The following is a 26,811-nucleotide window of genomic DNA, read 5'->3' as shown; positions in this document are numbered from 1 at the left end:
CATACAAGAGAACACGACAACTCAGTCAGAGCTCTTTACCTGTAGGTCACACTGATGTCTGAGTTTGGATGAACTAGACTTTGGCATCTGTAGACTAAACAGTACTAAGAAATGTCTTCTAGTCAGATCCAGGTTTGGTTTTTGTTGCATTCAGTCCAGGTTGTCCTCTACCAAGACGCTGCATTAAATCTATCTTTCACAGTCTGTATCATTGTGAGTCAGAGGACACAGCTCGCATTCTGCAGAGGCGGCTCCATCCATGTTCCCTCCTCTGGCTCAGCATAAAGACATGCATGGTTCTCAAAGCAACATTCAATCACCCATGCTGCACAAATTTGATTTAAGGCTGCAATTTCATTAGCTGCGCATTTCCACAGGACAACACAGAGCTCAGGCCCTCGCACTTCATCATCGTCTTTCCTACTCCTGCTTTATGTGCCCTCTCTTTTCCTTTTTAGAGGTAACCAACCCTGAAAAACAAACAGGCTACGTACACAAGTGTTATTTTTGGCAGGAGATGCTAAACAGACAGGCAGACAGACAGACAGACAGACAGAGGAAGCCTCTGCAAAAAGAAAGGGGGAGGCAGGGATGAAGGCTGTAAAGCTATGACAAAGACATGCACTGGGAGACATGACAGGAGTGATAAGTAAAAATGAATATGCCTCAGGCAGCGGGCTACTGATTACTTTCTTACTATTATGGCCTCACGTTTTTCCAAGGCACTTCGCTGTATGGTTGGCCGTAAAACAGCACAGTGAGCGTATCACTGGTGCAGCTAATGCCTGCAACCTGCTTCCATCACAGCATGAAACACACCCCGGGTTTAAATCACAGGAGCTGTGTTCAAATTACACGAGAAGTACTGATTCTGACCAGGTTTTCAGTGTATAGGGTGCATATAGAAAGGAAAAAAACTACAACTAATTAAAGATACAGTCTTAAAAATGTCAGCATCATCTTATTACTGTTATTACGTTACTGAATGCTACAGTGTTCAGAAGAAACAGAGGAGCTACTCACAGCTGGAACATTACATTAAAACTAAATTGTGGATGGTGTTGAGACAGATAGGGACATGTCACAAAAACAAATGAACTAAATATTCAGACTTTATCTTAAAGGATTAGGCTGGTGATTCTCTTTTTCTAAATAAATCCAATAAATACAAACAATGATTTTAGCCCACCTCTGGACATGCCCATTTATTTTGTCTGGGGCACTCAGCACTGTCACTGCTCTTAGTGATGACAGTAAAAACTGATTAAAAATTATCTTTCATTTTCAAAGAGGGCTGAGTGATTTCCTAAAAACAGCTGGGTGCTGTAGTTTTTAGCAGATGCTCCTCAAACAGGAGTTCACATTTGGTCCTGCAGCAAGTATTTCCAGCAGCAGGACAGAGAGAGTGGGACTGACCCAAAATAAACAACAGTGTCCATGTTCATGCAATAATAATTCAGAGACATGTCTCTCAGTGTAGCTCACTGCTGTGACTGTAACAACAACAGAGGTCTCTGGCAAAGAGGAATAAGCTCTACCAGGCTTTTGTTACAAAGGCAGTACTCGTCAGGGTCAAATTCAACCTGTAGACAAGAGGTATTCTCCTCCTGTGTGAGCTGAGCTTCAGACAGGTGGTGGGAGGGAAATGAGCAAAGAGCAAAAACCCATGAGCTGCTGAGAGACACGTGGCAGTCACGCTGCTCTGTCCGGCACCTTTTCCTTTTTTTTCTTCTCACTCCCTTTAGTTATTGTCATTGTTCCTGTGACCTTATCACTGACATGCCAAAAAAATACTGCTTGCCTTAGCTGATATTCAACAGGAGAACAGTGGAAAGAAACAGGGACGGGGCAGGAGAATGCTTGGCTAAGCAGTAGCTGTTGCCTCATTAGGGCTAGTGTTCCACGACGATGTTTAAAACATGAACTGCACTCTCATTTAGTGTGTAATTTGAATGAGGTGCGACAGGGTTGAACAAGGGGGGGCAGTCAGTGTGGAAGGGTCTTGATCATTAAGATTACATTAACTGACATTAACTAAGCTCGGTCACCATGACTCCATCTCTCTCTTCCTCGAGGAGATAATAGCTCTCTTGCTTCCTGAGGTTTTGCATTGTTTTTCTAAAACTCTGCATTATTTCTATTCTCTTTATCTTTCTCCTGTTTTTGCTACCTTTCCATTGCATTGTCCCTCACTCACTCTGCCTCTCTCTCTCTCTCTCTCTCTCTCTCACACACACACACACACACACACACCATTCAGAGAGCATTGTAGGCAGAAATGCCCATAGTTTTGGAGGAGGCTGAGGAAGCAGGAATTAATTCTAATCAGGCTTGAACAGAGAAGAGCTATTCCATTTTTCACCACTCCTGGAGTCACTCAAACAAGAGCCCCCCCACCCCCGCCTCTACTACACGTAGACACACACACAAATGCACATACCGGTATCACACACAGCAGTCTGAGCACACATGGTATTGTGATATGGTTTGGCAGCTACACTGAATTTTGTTTATGAAACATCAGCTGCGTCTTTGACATTAATACCATGCTAATGAAGCCCCTGACTCCCCCATTCACCTGTCTTTTCCATTTCACTGACAATTTTAAGCAGCCATTGGGTGCTGCTAATGCTGCTGCTCACAATACAAACATGTTTGTCAAGATTAAAAGCATTGTGGTTTCAATGTCAAAAGCCTGTGTGAAAATGTGCTGTACTCTCACCATTATCTGTTCTTCTGAAGCACCTCTCCCCCGCTCCTCTTCTCCCCCTCCCCCTTATTCCCCTCTTTATCATTTGCCTCATAACAGTGTGTCAGAACACAGCCACAAAGCTCATCTGGGAGAAATGCAATTCGTCTACCTCTCCTTTCTTTACATGCCTGCACCGTCTCCTTCATTTTCCATCTCATTGCTACCTACGGGTCACAGCTCTGACACAGTCCATGTGGGGATCCTCCTCAAACGTCCATGTCACCTTTCTACTTCCCTCTCATCCACAGTGAATTCACTGACTGCACATCTATTTTCATCTAGAATCTCCAGTCTGCTTTTCCTATTTCCATCTCCACTATGGGGGAGATTTTTAGCATACTGCACTATTTGGCACTTTCTACTTTCCCCTGAGCCCAGGACAAAGTATTATGTATAGACTCTACTTATGCATCATGGAAATAGCTGTAATAAAACTGGTAATTCTGTAGTGTATGTGCACCTTTGGGCCATCCTGAGCTCAAAGCCTCAAACTACTACCCAGATGGTCCCAGTCTGATTGCACTACATGTTTTTCCTGCCTTACCAATGGGTGACAGCTCCGCCACACTGCCGATGTAAGGACCCTCCAAGAACTTGGGCTCACTGTCGTTTATGTCCTGGACCTTAATGACGAACTCTGACTCTGGTTCCAGGGGGTCGTTGGAGAGCCGGTCCCGGGCCTGAGCCCGAAGCGTGTAAAAGGCCTTCTCTTCACGGTCTAGTCTCTCTGTGGCGTGGATGTCTCCCGTTAGCTCATCGATGATGAAGATGGTGCCTGCCCCCTCTCCAGAGATGGTGTACTTGATGTTGCCCTCACCTTCATCTGAGTCTGTGTGGATCTGTAAAGTCAAACAAGAACTGAGGGTCATGTTATATTCAAGGACTGGACATTTACATATTAACAACATCAGACATTCTTTTTGAACTGAAAAGTACCAGTGTGACATCAGTTCCTCCAGAGAATGTTGCATTATGGGATGTTTGTGGCTGTAACATTGCTAGGCTAGCTTGTTAGTCAAGTGTTTATGTTGCCTGGTTCAATGTACAGGAGTTTCTGATGGTTTGTGAGGCGTACTTTGCTGCCATGGAGGAAAGCGAGTGGAAGGCATTACAACATCTTTACTGCTGAAACTGACCTGAGACCAAATCATCTGTCAAACAGCCAAGAATTACTGCTGCCACATGAAGCCACAATGAGGAGCTCATAAAGACAGTCTGAAAAATGCTGACAGCCAGAGAAAATCATCCTGACTGCTTCAAGAGCCTGACAGCACAGTGTGAGAGTACGAACGTGGGATTTATGTTCTCACATTTTACAAGAGAAAAACTTTCATTGATGAAGACGGTCCTTCTTTTGAATAGGTTTTTTTTAAAACCTTCCCACCAGTTCTACTGTTTAGTATCTTCAGGATCATCTTATATTTGGGCCAACGCTGTGTTTAGTGGGAGTACATTTGAAGGCAGGCCAGGATGCACTGGCCAAAAGAAACGTGCAGACTCCTTCAGCAGACCCAAGCTGGTCACAGTCTCACCTGGACAGAGGTAATCGACCCGGAGTCAGAGCAGCTGGAGAAAGATCAAGTGCTCCATTCACATCTGATGGCAAACATGATCTTTGAACCGAGACAGAGGTTATGATCTTCAACCACTTGTTATCACATGACCAGCTAGACTTAGGTCACCTGATGACACCTGAGCCTGCTCCTTTCACTGATGGCTGGAACACAGACCGTTCCAGTTGAGATTATTTGTTGCACATTTTGCATCAAAGTTCCTGTTAAGTTTGAGCCGCTGTGAATACTGATGGCTTGTGTAATTGATATTTGTCAGAAAATGACATTTGGTCATCGGCCGTGACCAAAAGAAATTGGTACATTTCCCTTATCTTATTCCCCAGCAGCAATTTTAGCTTAAGGCCGTCTCTGAGCTCCCTATAGAGCAGCCATCACCGATGTCATGGGGAAAAAAAAGACACCAGAGTTCTAGTGATGATTTACACCTTTTCTGCACATTGTGCCCTTCACAGGATGTGACGCCCAAATTAGGAGATCAAAGTCATTTCAAAGATTGTTAAAGGTAGAGACATAGAGGTGCCGGGGCTGAAAAGTGAACTTAAAAGAGCCCTTATAAATCAGAGCTATATTTCCCTGTAATGTGATTAGAAGACATTCCAGAGGCAGCAGTAGGAGTAGCATCAGTCCCCCATCCCAACCTCCCCTTTGGCTCTTTAGACCTGCTCCCTCTCTCTCTCTCACTCACCTTCCATCTGAAATTATAATTCAGAGCTGTCTATGCAGTGTAACTGTGGTTCAATCTACTGAGCAGACCAGGGAAGAGGGGAAATCGCCCTGGCCTCCCTGGTTAATATTTTATTAAGGCTTAATTAAATACAGGCTCCTATCACCCTCGCGGGGGTTTTCATTAAGTATTTGTCGTAAAACCGTGGAATAATGCAAGCCTGTGCCTTGATATTGCTTCCCTCATCCATTTTCCCCTCCCTTTTTATCTGTTTTTGCCTTTTCTCACCATTCTGAATCATCCTGAAGACAAATACATGAAGAGTAAGAGAAAATATACTGCCGGATATTTTGGCGGTATCAATATTTCAGTTATAATAAAAGAAGTTTCGTTGGTCCAAACTGTGAGAGCTATCCAATAAAAGTGTGAATACTCATGTGCCACTGGATACGTTTCCCCAAGACTCTCTCTCTCTGTCTTACCCTCTCTGTGTGTTTCTAAATCAGATTGTAAGCTCATGAATGTGCGTCAAATGTTGTCATCATGTGTTAATTCAATTGCACAAATGTTGGCACCGTGCATGTGAGTCCCTACCTGCCATACATGTGCCCACCCAGCCGCACACACCTACCTACTATGCGTGTTTGCACAAACACACACGCACACGCACGCACACACACACACACACACACACACACACACACACACACACACACACAGTGAGTTCATCATTCTGTTGGGATGATGCTATTTCTCCCCCCTCAGGCTGGATATACCCATCCGTCTGTCAGTCTATCTTCACTGGAGTGATTCAAGTTGGCAGCTTGAAAAACACACACACTAGGCTTAGCTAAGTTGTTCTCTGCAAACTAAAGGTCAGAGCCAGGACGTCACTCGCTTAGCAAAAAATAACCAGGAGTGCAAACGTACCGCCAACAAATTTACATGAGATAAAGATGGAGAAAGCAGGAACTCTCCTCACAATGTAGCATCTACGTCTGTTGGGCTAGTGTGGTGTTCGGGCTTTCATGTTGTGTGTTTTATTGCCCTGGTCAGTGGTATTGAGAGAGGGGTGAAAACACCAAAAAACATACACATGCAGACCCACAAAAACACCATAAATGTTAAATCGATACTCCACACAAAATCTAGCTTTTGATGATCAAACAGTGCCCCCGCAGCCTGGAGAGGTGGTCATAAAAAGTTTGTAGTTTCCACATTGACAGGTAACAGCTCGCTCACATCGCTCAGCTTGAGTTCAGTCACAAACAACCGACCCCAGCAGTGACCCATTTTCACAGCAAAGAAGTATCAAAACGCACACAGGACCTCAGGAGACCACTCTGGTCTGATAATTCACTTCCATCTGTGAGGACGCAGCTAGTACAACTGTGAGTATTTGGCACACACTGAGCAGATGGATGGACAGCAGAGAAGCGGAGGAAATCTGCAGTTTGAGAAATTTCTACAGCCGATACTTTTTTCAACAGTGAGAATGGATCACCACCGATCACAATTTGCCATTTTAAAGAACAATTTGAGTTTCACATTAACTGACAGAGTTAGATTTTTTGTGTGTCATTCTGATAACCCAGTGTGAGGCATGTCTCCCCAGAGGGAGGCAGGAGAGTTGCAGGGGAAGCATAGCAGGGACAGACAGGAGGTAAAATACTACATGAGGTGAAAGGGACGGGTTAAAAACAATGGGAAGTTAATTATTGTCTTTTGGCCCGTCGATTTGGCCAGCTTATCAACACAGTCAGCAGGGGGATCTGCAGCAGAGGCTGTGAAAATACAGCTCATGGAGGAAATTAAGGTACTTTAATAGCTAATAGCTAATTCAGCATCCTTTTATAAAGCTAATTAGCCAAAATGTAAAGAAATATATAATACAAGTTTTAGCTGACATCATAACTCACTGAATCCATGGCAGTGTTACAATAAATGTAATGATTATTGGACTGCTACAACAGCCATGAAGAATACAGCTACAGGTGTAAGTTTTTTTTTCTTTTTTTTTTTTTTGGTGGTGGGGGGGGGGGGGGTTACAAACACTATACTCGTGTTCCCACAGTGAACAAGTTACTGGTTGCACCTTCATTTGGCTCAAACTGCTGAAGCTTCATATTAGCTTCAGCTGAATTTTCTTCATGGCCGGTATGAAGAGTGACTACAGCGACCAATAACAGTCTCAACCTGCACATGGCACAGGGACATGACTGATTGAAAAAATCACAACTTAGTTAAAATGTGACTTTGTCACAGCAGCTTCAGTTATTATGATTCAGTGTCTGGCTTAAGTTAAACTTTGAACAAGCAGCAGATAGGAATGCTGTGGGGTTTACAGTGGAGGGCTGTAGGGTGACTCAGGGGAGAGTGAGGTTGTTGATGCCCTGTCAGGTTCACCTCTGGGTCATAACAAAGTGTCTGGCTGTCACTGTAGGCGAACCTGCTGAGGGGGATGACACATGACTCACATGTGGTGACGGAAAGTTTGCTTCTTATTTGGTAGTCAGCTCTTTTGAGTTTGTACATTAAAAGCACAAACAACCTCTGAGTAAATGTTTGACAGAGCAGTTTGAGATGTTAAAAATACTGACTATTAGACACTGAAAACTTCTGAACAACCAGTGAGTGGCATGTTCTAATGACAAGCTTAAGAGTAGGACAGAACAGAATAGTGAGACATTTGCGGAGCAGGATTTTACATTTGCAGTGGAGATAGTGGAAACGTGGGCTGCACTGAATCCTTGGTTTATTGAGGGTTTCAAAGCAGGAGCAAATTGGCTGTCTTATATTTAAGTCTGTGTAATCAGGAGTAGGCCTGCCACATTTCACTGCAGCTTGTCAAGCTCTCTGATCTTAACAGCTTCAAAGTGTTAACAAGGTGACTGTATCAGAGACAGGCTAGGTGGAGACAGCTACAGGGAAGGAAGGGTACAGACCATGGGGGGGGCACAGAGAGCCACATACAGCAGCGTGGTAAAAACAGTGTTTAAAATAGTATTTAAAAAAAATTTCAGAAGCTGATGAAGCAAACTAAGAGTATGGTTCTTTAAAACAGCGTGTCCCACAGCTCCACAGTTCCTGTTTTCTCCATCCCAGCGATGTTGAGCTCTTCTGTTCCTCTCTGATGAGAGCTGTGTGTTGTCGTTACAACTGGACTCAGATCTGACTAATTATAGCTTGGATCATTACAACGAGGAGAATTACTTTAACAGGCGTAGTATGTGCATTTTGTTGTCTGATTGTCTGTGTCCATGACCAAACTCTTTTTCCTCTCATCCAGAAACACACACAGCATCGACATTATGCCACCAAACATCTCTCAGGTACATCTCATACGACATCAGGAAAATCTTTAAAAGATTAAAAAGTCTTTGAACAACTTTTTTCACTTCAAACTTCAGAAAACAAGACAACCAATAAAAAACTACAACTCACTGAGGATTATACTGTGTGTTCAACAGTGCACCAAACCTGCTGCAGCCAAACGCCAATACACCATAAATCAAACTGATTTCCTTCAGAGGGATGTAGACATTTTGGTGAAGAAAAAAGATGAGGCCATCTGTTTCATTTGGCTTCAAGTTGAATGCCAACAGTTAGAAAGGGACAAAGAAGCATCTTGGACAGCACTTTTTTTCCACTGTTCAAGCTGAAATGGTATCAGCAAGGCTCGGCCAGATACATCCATAAAGACCAGAGCGCTGAAAAAACACTGTGAAACTACACAGAAAACCCTTGAACTGTGCTCTTGTTGTTACTGGAATATAAAAGCATGTGCACATCTTACACACATAGTCCAACTCTCACACACACACACACACAATGGATTTATGTCTGAGAGCTTTCGTCAAAATTGAGGAGAGAGAGCAACACAACCGAAGACCGAAAAAATGTGTCATTTTTACCTCGTTTACTACCTTTAACAACAGCCATTTAGGATTATCTGGGCTCAACAGCAAGTCTGTCTCACACTAAAGTAAACTTCCCATTTCCTTTCATTACAACACGTTTTTGAGGAGCGGTTGGAAAGAAAAAAATACAGTTGTCAGATCATTTAAGTCCACAAGGATTCATTATCTAAATGTACTGACCACAGCTGCCAGTGTAATGTCATGTGAGTGATCATTTTATTGGTAAATCTGATTTCATTAGCAGAGTAGTGGCAGCCACAGTGTGAGACAGAGCAAGCTTGGCAAGTTTGCTGAGTTGGGGTAAAGTAATATGGAAAAAAAAGAGAGAGGAAAAAAGCTTGTTGCAATTATCCGGTACAGAGGCACACCGCTTGGCTTTAATCCTCCACCGCTCAAATTAAAGTGTTGATACCAAAAATCCAGCAGCTGTGTGACAGACACGCACGCACACACACACACACACACACACACACACACACACACACACACACACACACACACACACCATTAACAGTACTGATAGCGCTGGCCGGTGCACAGGTCACATGAAGTGCAATAACTTTAACTTTAATTTTATTAATAAAGTCATCTCTCCTCTCACTCCTGCTGTGTCACTCCCCCCAGCTCCTTCAACCCTTTTACATCAGTTCACTGGCTCCTCTGGCCCCTGTCCTGTAATGAATCACGAGCCGGTGTGTGAAGCCTCTTCGTTCCCTCTCTCCCTCTGCAGTGTCCCCTCTTCCTTCATTCCCCTCTTCATGGATCACTCGGTTCCTCTCTGTCCTATCTCCCTGTCTCCCAGCACACAGACAGTGCTGCCTGTTGGCTTTGTTGTCGGTCTTACCAGCAGGGATGCAGCACAATCACAATGGTAGATAAATAATAGCCAAAGGATAATTATTCTGTAACACCAAGCTCTGCTGAGGAGAACATCTACATTCATTTGTAAGAATAGAGAGATCAATATATGCAGATCCAATATTAGCTGGTCAATTGCCATGTCTAAATGATTAGAAACAATGGGGATCACATGATTGATGTGTGTGACTCATCGCTGAGTCTCATGCTGTCTGCATTAATATGCCGTCTTTTCATATCATGTCCTATGTAAGGCAATCGAATCGTACATGCTGTCCACTCTCATCAGCTCACTGAGGTTCATCTGAGAAACAGCTGACGAATGGGTTGTGAATGAGAAGAGGAAAAAAAGACGAGGGGAAATATTCCCAAATGCACACGTGGCAGAAGAGATGATTTGCAAACAGATTTGATTTGACATATACTCATTGTCTGTCATTACATTAGAAAAATAACATTCAATAATCACATCTCTGGTGTCAAGACATTGTCCTCAATATCAAAGAGAAGGATGCCGCTGAGGCTGTCATCACTGAGTAATCTGCTTTCTTACAAAATAGTTGAGGGAACTAAAGAGGCACAGGAGCTAAAGTGGGACTGAGGAGACTCTTTTGCACATTGTGTGTGTTTCTACTGCATCTAGCAAGCGGTGAAGACTGGACAACAAATTGCTCTGATAATGAATTAAAAAATAAGAGTAATGTTTGAACACAGTTTTCACACACAGAAGCACAACAGCACAGACTGGGTGTAATTACCGGATGCAGAGAAGAAAGAGTCAGGCTTCAATAAAGCTATGATCTAGTTATGAGCTAGTTATATTTGGTTTAGTAGATAAACACAATGATACAATCAGATATTAAAGTTTTGTTGCTTAGTCTCTTGTTGCCTGTGAATGAAGCTACTGTGTGTTTGACCAGTGAGAAACTGTCTGCACAGTAAACTCTGCCCGGGGTGATCACAGATCAGATTTCTCTGGTGGAAGAGCAGGTAAAGTTGTTGAAAGGTTCCTAAAATGGTTCCTAGATCTTAAGTCCAAAGTGAAATAGAATTACTTTAGTTAGTAGTAGTAGGATTTAGTTGAATAGTGGATGAGTTAAATTACTGTTTAACAAAGTGATACAAAGCTTTCTTTAGTCTGTACTGTAGAGGTTCTGTATATCAACAGATGATTGGAGCTTGTGATTCATCCTGTGATGGGGATAAGTATGCACAGGATAAATATGCATAGTAAAGAGGCAGCTGATGATGTGGTGGAGGTTTATAGCTCACAGTGATTGCTTATCACCTCTTGTTTCGGTTCATATGTCTTCAGGTAAAGCTGACAGCAAAAATATGCAAAAATCCACATCTAGATGTAGAGCAGGTTCAGACAGTCAGGGCCAAACTCTCTTTGCAGTATGTATCATTTTAAAGTCAAAACTTAGCATAGCTGCTCCACAACAAGCTGTTCCAGTGGTTCACATTTGGAAAGCTTTTCATTTGAAGCATCAGCAGGAAGTACCCAGTTTGTGAGTAGCCACTTGCCCTCTACTGTTTTCATGGACTCAACAGCACAACAAAGCAGAGTGGATAAGAGAACAACGAGGCTCCGATCATCAGATGAAAACAGGAACAAGAACGTAGGAGTCAAACAAAAGTTAAAACCACAATGACTCCAGGAGCTACAGAACTACTGACAGCTGAAGGTGCAATCTCCTCTAAAAACAGCAGCTTCTCTCTCTTCAGTTGTATGAGACCTCATGTGTGCCATTCCTGCTGTAGCTAAAGAATACCACACAACATTAGTGAAAAACTGAAATTTAGTACTTTAAATTTTTAACTCTCAACATCAATAGTTTTATTTTTTTAGATATAGCATCTCTCAGAGCTTGTTCTTTATCTCTTCTCATTCTTAAACCATCATGGTCTTGACCTCAAGGACTCTGAAGTATGAAATTCTAGTTGAATAGAAGTACGTTTTTTGTGCTGCTGTCTGTTTAGCAATGCTCTGGCTCCAAATGAACCTTTGTCCCTGAGGTGAGAGGGGTGGCTCAGTTAAAGCTGTGGTCATGAGGTCATGTCAATCTGTGAAATTGCAGCAACAATTTGCATCTGAAGTTCACAAACACCTTTGACTTACAGCAGCTGAGCTTTCACTTTGACCTTTAAAAAAAAAAAAATTAACCAAAGCTCTAATCAGAACTTCTTCCAGATCATAAGTTCCTGTTTTGTAAACTGGGTTATTCTGGGTCTTTTTGTGAGGGGCAGTCAGTCTAGAAACACTTATACATTATAAAATATGACTAACTCAATGTAACCTTGTGAATCCCTTCAGTAGGTAAATATAGCAGGAGATAATCATAATGGAAACCCATTTCACTGTAGTATGAGTAGTACAGCAACTGCACACTAACTGCAGAGATTTTATTATGGTCTAAAATGACTTGTGTGCATCACTACAAGTATTCTGACAAGAATTTGTGTATCTCCTATAACAGTAAATCAGTCTCTAAACAAATGTCTGTCCTTGGAGGCATGTTTGTGTTGCTGTATATTTATATTTTAGACCTGTATATTTACAGCTCTGCTCCTCAAGGACAAGACTAATTTTCACCAGGAAGGAACTGATCTGGACTTTAATTCTGCTCATTATAAAAATGTCTGCTGCTATGTGGAGGTGATGTGACTGGGCAAGCTTCTTACTGATAATATATGCATCCTGATGACAAAAGCGTGCAGAAATCTGCACTCACTTAACTACAACTTGGAAATTTCTCATGCAAAATCCCTTTGAACATTGTCTGGAGTAATGTCAGTTACTTAGTTAGCCTTGAGTTTGTCTTGACTGAATTTTAACTGCATCCTGAGGCTGTCATGCTATTAATATTTTTTTTCTTTTCAAAAGCAGCTCAAGGAATGAATGTTTATTCACAAAGCTCTTCTTAAGATACTTAAGTCTTACCTTTCCTACATATAATGGCTCTGTGCCCGTGTATTCCTCCACCACAAAGAACTGGTTCCACACCCATCCTCGCTTAACTCGTTCAAGTGATGAGGGTCCTTGCTCTGATCCATTCCCTCCCGTGGTTGAACCACTAGTCCTTGAGGCCTCACACCAGCCAAAACTACAGCAGCTAAGAAGACCCAATGCTGCCAACAGTGTCCAAGCTCCTGCTGTCCAAGACGGAGCCATTTCGATTAAAAACAGAAGAAAAAGAAAAAAAAAGACAGAGATATCCAACCTGGGTCTACATGTAATATAAAAGATACATGCAGACAGGAAGAGTTTTTCACTTGTAGTTTTGTATCAAATAAAACTCCACCAGGGCAAAATTAAAAGGTCTTTGTGTGAGAACTTGAAAGTTAATCCATGGGATCACGAATCAATCTGAAGTTATCTGCTGAATACAAGGAAGGTCACTGAGCATATTGGATTCCTACCACCTGCAGAGTAGCTGTTTGTACTGTAACATGGTCAGTCATTCTGATTCTTTTTATAGTATCTTCCCCACCTCACAGAGTTCAAAGTATGACCTACAGTAACAAACAAAAAGACTCTGCTAAGCGTTTTTCAAGCTGAATTTCTGGAGGAAACAGCAACAGATTTTTCTAGACTGGCTCAGTGATCAGTGGGGGAGCTGGGAGGAGACAGGGATATAATGGCACTGAGGAACACGCCTCTCAAGAGCAATGGTCTCCATCCGTTCCTGTCTTTGTTGTTTGCTTCTGATTTCACTTCTGGCCATGTCACTTAAAACAGTTGGTGCGTGTTTCAGGTGGTTTAATACTAAGCTGCCCAAAAGTTATTCTCTAGAACCTTTTTCCCCAAGAAAAGTCCTCTGTAGTCAAGGTCCTTAAAAAGTCACGACTGGCCTTGGCTCCTGAAGCAGAATCCTTGAAATGAGAAAAGGTCAGCTGATTTTACTGTGGGTGATTTTGTTTGATCTTCGTTGGCTTTTCCCTCCAGAACAATCCAGTGGTTTGGAAAGTTCATTCTTCAAAGGTTCTATGGTATTTCTTTGGCCATCCTCACAGCTCCATCAGCGATATAAAGGCAGGAAAAGGACAAACCTGTAAAACAGAGAGGAGAATTTCTGTTATCATAATTGCAATTTAAGCTGGAATCTGGCAATATTTTCTACTTGATACTTTTAAAGGTCATCGGAGTATCCAAATCAGCCAGGGGTTTAGAATGGTATCATTTTTACCAGCCCCAAATAGCTCATGTTCTGTCATTTTAACAGCAAATAAAGGAAAATAAAAAAAACATCCTCTAACACCCACTTTCTGTTCATCTTGCCTTTCATTTACCTCTGTGTGTTCTGAGCCACACAGCCCATAATGTGTTGGTTTTGTTGGGATTATCCGGAGGAAACTGTTTTCCACCAGCGATTCTTGTGTTCAGCAAGAATTCTAACAATGTGCTGTGAGCTGGAGAGCAATGAAAAAACAGTGAAACGAGGACAGGAAACCAGGTGTGTGGAAAATAGGAGGTAGAGAGGAGGGAAAGACTGGGAGAGACGGAGAGAGGGAGAGAGGGAGGTCATTGTTCATCACACACCAGACCCAAAGCATCTGTCTGCCATTCGTCCGACTGATGGAGCGGCCCTAACCTCAGCCAGCTGATTAATTGCATGAGGGAGCACTAATTGGATAAAAGTATTAATCAATTAATTCTATCCAATGAGGCAACAACCCCCTAATACTTCAGACAAACACTGGAAAGCAATGGGGGGGGCAGATACGGTCCTTGGCTGTTGTGAAACATGCACAGAGGCTACACAGAAAGACAGAGCTAACAGGGCAGAGACAGAGAGGCAGAGGGAGGGGGTGAAATGAGAGAGGGCGAGACCAAAACAACAAAGACAGAACTGAAAAATGAAATAATGAGTGAAAGACTAAAAGAGGGAATGAGACAGACCGTTGTGGTTAGCTGTGGGTGTGATTAATGGTCTCTTTCAAACTTTCAGAACACAAGTCGTATGACCAAAAAAGGAGGAACATTAACATTTCGTATGTCTCTGGCCTTACAACCTCAAGAAAGGAAGATTGCAACACCAGTGGAAGAAAAGCTCCTCAGGCCAGCAGGTGGTTTAACCTATTGTATTTCTGCCGACTGGGAGAGGACTTCTAATCTTGCTCTCCTCCTGCCCGGTAGCAAGCTTGGAGCTTCCGGAAATAATTCCTTCTCAGACTGTTGGTCAAGGCAATGTCCGTGGTATTGGAAACCAACTGCTCTGGGGGTGTCCAATCTCCAGAGCAAACAGTTCAGGAACAACTTAAACAGCTTAGAGCTCTTCGTTCACTTGGTTGTTACCAGTTGGTGTTATTAATGGAGGAACTGTATGGGGATTTACACATACATGTAATGCACACTACAGTATACTGGCGATGCTGTCGTTCATCATCAGCCCCTGCATACTGTTGAGTAATGCAGGGGCTGATGTGCTACATCCAGCCAAGTATCCATGCAGCAATCAGATCATGTGATGACTGATAGTAATCCTGAATCTTGAATTAGACAAGTTCAAGAGAAAGAAAGACAGACAGATTTTTAAGAGTCTACAGCCATGCTAGCAGCTGTGAGGATGCAGTCATAATGTCAGAGACAATACTAACACACTGATGTTAAGCAGATATCATGTTTACCATGTACATTTTAATGGGAATAACATTAGTTTAGCAAGTTTATACACATACCAATGTACTGACCACAGGAACCATAAACTAAAATGTCCTCCAATCAACCAGAACCTGCCAGCAACCCTTCAGTGCAGAAAATGGCTGCTCCGACCCAATATCCCACACACTCTCCTTCAGGACCAGACATAACAACTCTGAACTCCACAGAGACAGTTCAGCAGTGGAGGATAACGCCGTCTCTCGGCATAGATAGACTCTCCCCTTTGTGCCCTGGACTGATTGGCATGGCAGACCAACACCATGGTGCACTGTGTGCCTTCAGTGCGCTTGTTGGCAGTGATCGGCCTATTTTCCAGCATTCTCCTCAGATGGAGTTTTGCTCTGACAGCACTGAGACAGAATGTGACTGGACTCTTCTGACTGCCCTGTGCCCCTCTCTAAGATCCAGCACTTGCCCCCACAGAGGATGATGGCCAAACCATGCTGCCTGGCAGTAGGGATGACACACTATTATCATTCTCAGCTGAGGCAGAGCTGTGTCTCTGTGCAGCCACACCAACTCCACTGTGATGTTTAAGAGCAAGTTCCAACATTTCTGAGTCTCCAGTTCCACACTCGCTGTAAGCCAAGTTTTTGGCTATCTGTCTACAAAAGTCACACAGACTGTCACCTGTCTGCTGCGTTGCCTTACACCAGAGATGCAAAGAACTCCCGGGGTTAGTAATCCCTCGCAGATATGAAACCTGCTTCTCCACCATCTGCTCAGGTCTGAGTCTGAGTGGCTCGGTCAGACTGAAGCTCTTTCTGTGGTTCCACTCAGCAGAGGAGGAGCTCCTAATCTTTGGAGCAACAACTACTGTTGTTAGAATTAGGTATCCTTAACTGCCATCCAAGCTCAAAGAGTTAGAAGAAATATTTCAGGATGCAAAGCAGCTTGATGAGGCAAACCACTGCACTTGCCAATCAAACACATGCAGATAACCTTGTGTGTGAACGGTGTAGCACTGTGCCAGTTCTACTGTTTCTCTTGGAATCATTAAAATGGATCAGTAAAACTACTGCTGCCATGATACCTTTCCACAGATGTCAACAGTTGCTGTACAGTGTCAGGAATTCTGACGGACCGTTAAAGTAGACTTCCTGGATCCTATTTCTCTTTCTCACTGCTACCTGTAGCAGCCTGCCCACGCCAATGTGCTATTTCAAGTCTGAACTTTAACAACACACAAGTAGGTGCCTGGTGATCTGCCTGGTGCTTTCTGTAAATACCATCAAAATAATGCATCACTTCTTGCACATAGTACAACTTTGTACCCATTCCCTATTCAGTACACAACAGATCAGAGTACAGTTCTGAAGGATCACTGCTGAAGCTAAATGCTTTACAACATTGTGCAGGAATCAACTACAACTACAGTTCAAATTAAAGGTCTTTATTTGTCTGTGAAAAATGTATCACATGTACCTTCGGCGAGATAAAAAGGAGTAAACCTTGTGTTGCACTTTGAATGACAGGCAATTGAAAAAAAAAAGGGAGAGAAAACTCTTGCTTGACTTAAATTGATCAAAAATATTTCTTTTCAAGTTTCCAATTAGATATGTTTGAGCTGTGGAGTGATAACTTCAAAGAAATAAAAACATACTGTTTATTCCTCTGTGCCTCAAAGGCAAACAGCACTGGGAGGATAGAACTAATTCGTTTTTGCCTATCTACACTTTCCCTGTTCCCTTACACTAGATGACTTAACAGTGCGGCAGGCAGTTTGAATATGTTTAATTAGAGCACATTTGTATCAAATATTTTTCCGTGTGCACCAACGGCACAGAAGTTGCTTTGCAAACTGAATCATTTGCTGAGCACCAACTGCGTGGTGTCTAAAAACAAAATCCACAGTCCTCCAATGAATCTTCTTCTTCTTCTGTTCTCCCTCCCCACTTAGGGAATTTCATTAAGTGTGTACACATTTACTCATAATTAGGTCTAAAAGTAGGAAACTCTAATGAGTTAGAGAGGGACACGGAGACAGAGAGGAGAGATTTATGTTAGTGAGTTCTGGCTTCACTCAAAGTTTCCGTTCACTACAGCGAAGTCTGAAGCCCTCACTAGTGACTGCAAATCAAATTAGTGGCATGTCAATTACTGCCCTCTCTTTCCATAGAGTGGCCAGTGAAACGTGCTGATGAGAAAAATATAGCTGACATATCTGTCTCTCCCTGTGTATCTCTCTCTTTCCTCTATCTCTTTCCACCCTCTCCTCTACTCATTCTTCAATCCCAAGCTATTGGCAAGCACTGTGCAGCCATTCGTGACCTATTAGAGTGCTGGATTGATTCTAGAGCATGGCTGCAGCCTCTCATCAGTGGGCATGCCCAGAGCAGGCCCTTTGACAGCTGGCAGCGGACACACGACAGGCAGGCAAGACTGATCACTGTGAACTGATAGGCATGGGGCCAATGGCCGACAGACAGCCCTCTAATATAGCAGTGTGTGTTTGTGTTACAATGCATTTGACTAGAGACACACAGCAGACACAGTGGGTCGAATCATCTGGCCAATAATATTAATGATTAAACAGTAAATAAATAAATCATTTGTTTTCTAGTGCTGTGTAGTAAAAAGTACTTCAATGATTATTATGATCACTACTAGAATGATATTATGCCATCATTTTATTGTGAGTCTATCACAGTGTAACATGATGTAAAGTAAGTTGTTCTTTATAATTATGATGGTGATTTACTCAGAAATGATCAGGCTTAGATGTTTGCCTGAAGCTAAGGTTCTACTCCATTACTGTGGTGTTTTTAATTAGCGCAGAGTGAGTCTGATGGTGGTCATATTAGTGTGGTCAGTGTGTTTTAACTGTTATCCTGTAAATGGTTTTAATGCATATAGATGAAAGGAAACTCACTGTTTACATACTGGATTTTCATCACATCAGGTATTGTGAAGCTTCTGTTGTTTAACTCTGTCATGCTCTAACCGCTGACTGTATTTACTGTAGCTGTAACAGACTAATTGTTGACTGTGGTTAGGTAAGGTTAATGTAGCTTTACAAATGAAGTTTCATATTGTTTTCTGTGCCCTTTAAAAAGATGCCGTGTGTGTGGCAGAGACAGAGATGAATGAGGCAGCAAGATAAAGCAAGATGCTCTCTGGTTTTAAAGCAGCAAACAGGTTGACAATGACTGAAATATAATGAAAATATCTTCATGTTTTTATGGACTGAGAAACTAACTAAACATTTAATACACTTTATAATTTATCCTAACATTATGGGGGTGGTAACTGAATATGAAAACATATTTGTTTACTGAGGAGAGATTACAATATATAAAACAAACAATACCTTACACAGTACACACAACAGAAACAACAGGAAGAGGAAAGTTTTATCCATCGCTGTAATTTTCCTGAAACTATCAGAAGGGCTCAGCATTTAGGATTATATGTTGAAATGTGCAATGAGGAGGCTGACAAGTCAGCTAATTGGTCAGCCTATTTGGATTTGTCTCCACAACAAGTTTTTGCCCACTTTTTCCACACTGTGATAAGCTTGTTATCTTTGCCTCTCTGCTCTGCCATTAGCCTGCTCTCCTCTCTATTGTGCCTTTCCTGACCAAATCAGATTAGATGCCACTTCAGAGAGTTGTGTGGAGTGCATATGAGTACTGTGAATTACTGAGTGAAAAATACAAGGCTGTTTCTTTTTTCACAGAAAAACTTTTTAACTTGGGCTGAAAATGATGATTCAGTCTCTGCAATGATTTGTACCATTTGTCAGTGATTTCAGAGTAAAGCAGATCAGGCTGGCTCATTTTTAAAGCGCTGTCATTTGCTGCAAACACACACACACAGACAGACACACACACACACAGCACGGCTGCGACAAAAGCTGGCAAAGCAGGTAGCTGACAACACCTCATCAGATCCTTTAATGTACTGGCAGGACAGATAAGTAGAGAGCCCTACCAGCATCGTGTGTTTTGTTGTTTTTTCCCCTCATGTTACTGAGGATTTTGTTCAGATCAGACATTCAAACTGTTACTGGTTTGAATGTTGTGGCTCAGTTCATATACACACACATTTACAGTATATCTGTATAAATATATATAAAGCAACAGACTAAAACATCTCAGCAGTTAAATTGTACAACTGCACAGACATGCATGGTCCCAAGCTCTGTGACTTTTCCTCCACCATCATAAGACTGATAGTTTTGGTTTAGTGTGGAATATCTCATTAACTATTGAATATATTGACATGATGTTTAGCACAGATATTCAGGGGCCCAGGAGCATGGATCCTCTGACTTTTCATCTAGCACTACCAGTACAGAAGCAGGTTCATAATAATGCCATAATGAGTTGAGTTATGTCAACAAAATATCAAATGTTTCAATTTAATATTCACAGTGTTGAATTTTAAATTCTGCTGAATTTCTTGCTCTGAAATATTTGACTTTGAAAAGAATCTTATGAAAGTTGTCCAGGTTCAAAAACTTTTTTCCATTATATGTTTAGTTCAGGGTTCTCACATTCAGAGAGAAAATCGTTGCTCAAACGGTCAAACTCAGATGCTGCCCCTGGCAAACCCTCAGGAACCCATCGTACACAATCAGTGAAGAAGGAGGGCTGTAAAACACTGAATACATTTTTCATTTTGTGAAATGACTCTTTTTATTATCAGAAGAATTTTAAGCTGTGGCTTAAAATCTACTGTTCTGTGATGGACGGATGATGGAAGATGGATTGCCATGAATGAGTTGTGAGTTGTCCAACACATTGGTTTATTATATACCAACAAAACCAATGCAGATCAGTATCAGCTGTACTTTGTGTTCAGTGCTAAGTTGGGATGCAAATACACGAAATCAAGATGTGATAAGTGTAAACACACCTTCTAGACATTAGTAAATTAGCATTATCACAGTAAACATATGTGTATGGCCTCACAGATCTGCATGTAGACTATGTGGACTCTTAGTCTTAGTTTCCCAAGGTGAACCCATGTGCAACAGTTTTAATCACAGGTATCACAACAAAAGCACAGAGTGTGCAGTCATCTCTTCTCATCAGAGGAAGGTCGAGGCCTGACTTCTGACATGACAGTCACCAACAGCTCGGCTCGACTCGGTCAATCCTCGAGTTCTGAGCAGCTGTGAGTTATAGCCTACAACCACATTTTGAACCATGCAATGTTTTGAGGCAGGGAAATATAAAATTCCTTGTGGGACTGAATTTGTGCATTAGTGGAAAATGTCATGCTTTAATTCATAATTCATGTTTTCACGGACATTAGTGTGTGTGTTGGAGCTGGTCAGAAATGCAGGATTCTCCTGCTGGGCTGAAACTTTTTTCTCCTCTGGCAGTCTGGTATAATCAAAAACTGACACACTCACTCAGACGTACAAACACTCACAGACACAGAAACACACACTGTTTTTTAAGACAGAGAATGTATGCATACGTAAGTCTAAACATTTGATTTTGTTAATGTATTCAAGCACCACACACACAGACACAGAAACACACACACACACTCCCTCACTCTTCATCTCTCACCTTCCTTCACCATCTGATTCTATATTCCATGCATCTCTTTGCCATTCTCTGTCTTAGTCTCTCTCTGTCACTGTGTCTAACTCAGTCAACAACTTCTAAAACCTATTGCTCTTCAGCCCTCCGCTCTCTCCTCTTTCTCTGTCACTTTGTTTTGTTGTCTTTTCTTTTGGCTTTTACTCACCGTCTCCCTCCGTCACCCTGCCGTTTACACCTTTTCTGTGTTCCATAATGCTTCCCCTGTGCCCATCCACACCATCTTTCTCACTCATTTCTCCTTTGCACTCCACTGTCATTTTTATTTGTTGTTTTATTGCCTTTTTCCCGTCGTCTGTTTAACAGTCTCAGCATCACTCCCTCTGTTTTTTATCTCTTCCTCAAAACACATTTTCTCCAGATTTTGTTTTACGCTGCTAGCATCTTCAAATCAATGACGACTGTACTTTAAACACACAAACACACGTTTTCATGAACCACCTCTCATGTTTTCAGCACACTCTTACACATGTGCATAAGCACACGCTAATGTTTCTCTCTGCACCCACACACACTCAAACATACAGTGTGACAACTCAGTTGAGTCTGGTATCATTAGGGAATATCACTGCGTCTCTCTCTCTAATAACAACTTCTCATTTCAGGGTCCACAGTGACAAAAAAATGGCACAAGTGATTACTATCTGAAGCAAGGAGTTTATATTTGGAAGTTAATAGCGTGAGGTTAACACATGGCCACATTTCCTCCCCCTGGGCCCACTCACTCGCCACAGTATATCTCTGCCTCGGATTGATGTGTGCACAGATTTTGCATTTACTCAAAACACACACACACACACATACGACTGCACGGCCTAACACACACACACACAGACACACACACACTGTAGATAGCGAAGCATACCCGGCTCCATCTTCCATTGCCAGAATCTCCCCATCAGATGGATGAAAGCTGCCATCAAAGCCGGGCCCAGGAGGAGTTCAGACAGTCTGCTTATTCGAGTGAACCCGACACCAGAGTCCAATCCCCTCCGCCATGCTTATTAAATAGCCTATTTTGTCATTTCCAATCCCAATTTGTCACAGTCACTTGGCTCAGCAGCCCCATGCCATGTCACGGAGGGGTGAGAAAAAACCACCAGAACCAGAGGCACAACAGAAAACATGTCTCTTTCTGTAAAGTGTTTATGTAGCAGTGGTAAAGTTTTAATGGGTCGTTTGCTGCGAGACTGGAAAAATAGGAGAAATAAAAGAAAACAACAGTTTGCTTCGGAGTACAGTAGTGTTGCCATGAAAACAAGTGTACTGGCTCATGAAAGATGTGTAAATAAACAGAAATGAGCCTGATTCTGAAGAAAGCATCAGCACTCAGAGTTGTCTATAACTGTTCATAGACTGCACAGGTGGTTCTTCCCATGAAATCAACCTCAAAGTTACCTGTTCTCCTGTCAACTGCACAAAATGTCAGTGTGTGTTTTGAAAAGGAGATAAAAGTAAATCTATCATGTGAAATCATACATCAACAGAGTCTATGAAAGTTGATGTAAATCATCCACAGCTTCAGAGCACAAAGCAACTCACATGCCATAATCATCCAGACATCAATTTCAACTGACCACAACATATAATCCTCCTCTCACAGCAGCTCCACACAGGCATCGAACACATTTCATCTATCTGAATTAATCAATGCCACTGTAGTTTAACAAGGTTCCAGACTCTGTTTGGCTGCCAAACATCCTGTACTCCAGCAGCATGCTAGTTGGACCTTGCTATTGTTTGGGTCTCTCTCTCCCCTGACTGGACTCTATATTCTGAATCCAAAACCCCATGTTGTATTGGCAAGTCAATGATATGCAGCCGAGCGTGACTGGGGAGAACAAAATCTGCATTGACACAGGGAACTGTCTAGAGAATGGGTGCTGCCTTGCATTAGGCTGCTGAGTTTGCTTATGGGTTATAATGAGAGGTGACATATTGTCAGTGCCTTGCTAAAGCTGGTCTCCTAATTACACTAATTGCTGCTTTTCCACCCCCGTCCCTCACTCCCTCCCTTTCTCTTCAAATCTCTGCTCTCCCCTGCGTCTCCTCCTCCCTGGTTCCCTCTCTCCCATGCCAATACTGCTGCTACTCTTCAAAACTCAAAGCTTCCACCCACATACCAAGATGCGCCTGCACCCACTCTCCTTTCTCTTTCGCTCTCTTTACATCCATTAATTTTTCTTAAATTTCTTTTTCAAGAACGACCCCTGTTCCATCCCACTCTCAGTCTCACTGTCCCTGCCTGTCTGTCTTTTTTCCTGTCTGTCTCCCCACTGGACTAGTCTTTGCACCCATACATGCCACAGTGTCCACTACTGCTGCACAGGCTCCCGTGCCTGGGCTGCCAGCTACACAATTACTAAATCGCTCATCTCACGGGTGGCTGGCGCTCTATATCCCCAGCTTTGGCTGGGACAGAGGGAGAGAGGGCAGAGAGAGAGAGAGAGAGAGAGAGAGAGGTAGTATGTGAATGAAACAAACAAAAAGAAAAGGGCAGTGGGATCTGAAGGGGTAGAATGGACTAAGCACTCAAGCCAAAAGCTTTCTCCTCTGTAACTGTGTGTGTGTGTGTGTGTGTGTGTGTGTGTGCGCGTGTGCAAAAGCAACATTATGCGTGTCAGTGTGTGTACATGCAAACATGTAGGCATGTGTGTGTCTCTGTGCGAGACAGGTGATGGCCCAGGTAGCTGACAGCTGTCAGTGCACATGGGGCCATGATGGTAGAAGAGTGCTGGTGTCTGTCAACACACTGCTCTGACTCTGCCCTTATAGCTTCAGGCCGACTGTACTTAGGCCCCTCTCAGGACAACCAGAGACCACTGGTGCCTTTCAGAGTTGCTTCTAGCTGATGCAAATGCAAGACTAAGAGACTTGGCATGGACTGCCATGATGTCAACAAGTTGAATATCTTAAGTATGACAGGTTTCTTTGCTCTTTCTATGAAAGGAGGCTTGATGCATCATGGATCAGGAGCCTGGTCTGGAGCAGAGGGATTTGCATCACTGAACATTTTAGAGCGATGGAAGCGTACACTATTGCACACTAGCCTCTGGTTCACTTGGCGTGGAGTCCTGATAAGAGATGCCTATAAACAGGTATACTGAGCATCAGGCACCAGTGTCCTGTGCAACCTGCTCTGATGTGTAAACTCCTCCACTGCACAGCGTATCCATGCAACAACACTGAAGTAATTTACTAAGACTTGCTTAGTATTTTTCACTACATTGTTCATAAATATTAAAACAGACATGCAGGTATGGAGAGTAAATTCAGTGATGCACTTTAAATTATCCACTTTGTTCTTTTTACCAATTTGTCATTCCCTGTCTGTTCTCTGAGCAACATTCTCCACATTTATCACCTGTACGTGATGTATTCACCTGGGTGTTTTGTGGCAAACAAAGTGCACTGAGGAGCCAAAGGAGAACCCGGAGGAGGGATGAGGACTTTGGGGATGCTTTTATCTTGGAAATGAAGTCAAGTCTCACAGCTAAGTGAGGGATTGAAAGTACGAGATGATTTGGAGGCAAGCTTTTGGAAAAGCAAATAAGGACCTCATAACAAGGATGGTGTGAGTACAGAAGCCCGGCCCAGCTCTGATTTTAAGGTGGGTAAAATTCACTCCTGCCCATGATAAAGAGTTCAGGATTCTAATCAAAAGAATCTCTGATGAGTCTCATCCAGTGGCTGGCTGTCTGTTTCCTGCTGGTCTGACTGTAACATACTAACTGTTAACTGTTGATATTATCACAGAGGACATGATAACACTTTAAACTTCAATGCATGAACTTGAACAGGACCTGACCTTACTCATCATTTCGTTTAATTAATGCAAAGGTAAGCAGGGAATAAACAGAGACGATAGAGTACAAGTACTGAGTACAGATGAATACCTGCAACCCTGTATGTATATACCTATGGTATCTCTTTGAACTCATGACTAAGTGACCATTAAATCTTTAATCATTAATTAAAAGCCAATAAAAATGGTTAAGAGTGCACAATATTACCTTTCAGTATTTACTACCACACTGCACAAAGGCTGGAGAGAGCATCTGAAAGAAGAAAGTAAAAACAGAAAAGTGTTTCTGTCAGATATCAAACAGAGCTCATCAGTGAGTTCATGTGGATATTTTAGTTCACATGTTGTCATCACATTACCTTGGCATCTGAACTTTATCTGATTAAAGCATCTGCACATTTTACACACAAGCTGTGCAACCAAAAAACACTGATAAAAGAAAAACAAGACACTTAATTATAGTTTGCCAAGCATATCGTGTTTTGACACTTAAATGAATGCTTGCACTGTGTATCGAGCCTGTAGAGTGAAAGCATGTCTTTAAGAGTCTGATGGATGTTTATTAAGCACAGCTCTCAGAAAAATCACAGGCAAAATCTTAACAATGTAAATGGTTTATTTTTTCAGATTCCACATTTTTCCCATCGCGAACTACGGTGCTAATGTTTTGTTTTCACTAATGAAAAAATCTCATTCTGGAGTAATCTCTTAATCCATCTCATAATTCCTGTTTATCCCTCACCTTTTCTGTCTCCTGTGTATGTGTCTTTAAGTGTAAGTCTGTGTGTGTGTGTGTGTGTGTGTTTACTCTCTCCCTCACTTTGATCACACTTCAGCTGCTTTGTTCATAATCATGTTACATACGATCTCTAATCCTTTAATATATTCAGAGGAATAAACATTTCAGCAGGACTTCAGACGCAGTAACATGTTTATTTTACTTCCCTCTTCATCACTGTGTGAATCCACAAATGCAATATGTTGAGACAACAGCCAATCTCAGTGCTCAAAGCAACAAGCAAATATGTACAAAGTAAAAACAGGGCAAACACTGAACACAGCTTCTCCTCTTGTGTGCTGAAACTTCCTCTGCCAGAGAAAAACGACCACATGTGCCAGAAATACATGTGGAAAAGTCAGTTACAGCAATTACTGACAACAACTGGACGCATACAGTAAAATCTAGGTGTGAAAATACAATCGTGATTCTAAACTCTGTTGTCTCCTAAAGAGAAAAGAAACATGTCATTGACCTCTTTTAGCTGTTTCTTTTCCACCCCCCACCCCTCTGTCCTCCCTTCATCCCTCTATAATATGGCCTTTACTTTTCCTCTCAGTGTAGTTCATTTTTCCTGCTGGAATGCTTTCACTGGGTGGCCATACATCCTCGCTCTGTGTTCTGTGTGGCTCACTCAGCCATAAGATTCCCATTAGACCAGATTGTGGTCAGAAAGGACCAAACCTGACTGTGTGTTTCTTCTCACTCTCCACGCTCTGTGATGGTCCAGTGTTTGTGTGTTTGTGAAATTGCCTCTCTCTCTGAGCCCCGGGTGCAGAGCTACCCCAGTCAGGGCTCGACAATCACTACAGTCCAACAATCGAGAAACTAAAAAATAAAAACACAACACAGTGACAAAAGAAATATGGGCACACTGCGGTGAAGTCATAGCCGTGGATGTTTCAGCTCTGACCTCCTCTTCACATATAAGAACACGTGTGCGTTAACAGACAGACAGTTCATTCAAGATGGCATCTGTGTTGTTGCATCTGGAGAACACAATAGGAAATGACATCCCTGTTTTCACATTAAGGGAAATGAACATGTTATTTGTGGAAAGGTCAAGCCTCTGAGCCTGGGGACTGGGTTGTATAACTGCAGTAATTATTATGTAGCTGCTCAGGAATTAGAGAGAACTTCATGTCAAATGCCAACAGCCAGGACACAGACTGTTTCAATCCCTTTCTACTGGTTTGTAAATGTCAGCGCTGAGGAAGTTACTTGAGAAAAGTAATTG

At 42.4% G+C, this 26,811-nt stretch overlaps 1 protein-coding gene across 1 annotated transcript in view; it reads right to left on the bottom strand.

Annotated features, from left to right (window-relative positions):
- The window catches only part of LOC108902125 (cadherin-22), a 134,963-nt gene that overhangs the window by 51,831 nt on the left and 56,321 nt on the right, over positions 1–26,811 (bottom strand). The window contains exons 3-4 of the mRNA XM_018703869.2: positions 12,713–13,821; positions 3,297–3,591 (exon numbers count right to left, since the gene is read on the bottom strand). Coding sequence (XP_018559385.1) covers positions 3,297–3,591; positions 12,713–12,943 — 526 coding nt within the window. The 5' untranslated portion in view covers positions 12,944–13,821. The remainder of the gene's footprint in view (positions 1–3,296; positions 3,592–12,712; positions 13,822–26,811) is intronic.

Source organism: Lates calcarifer, linkage group LG12 (assembly GCF_001640805.2).
Source record: "Lates calcarifer isolate ASB-BC8 linkage group LG12, TLL_Latcal_v3, whole genome shotgun sequence".
NCBI classification, from domain to species: domain Eukaryota; kingdom Metazoa; phylum Chordata; class Actinopteri; family Centropomidae; genus Lates; species Lates calcarifer.
The sequence above is the reverse complement of the archived record's forward strand: the minus strand, read 5'-3'. Positions and strand labels throughout refer to the sequence as shown.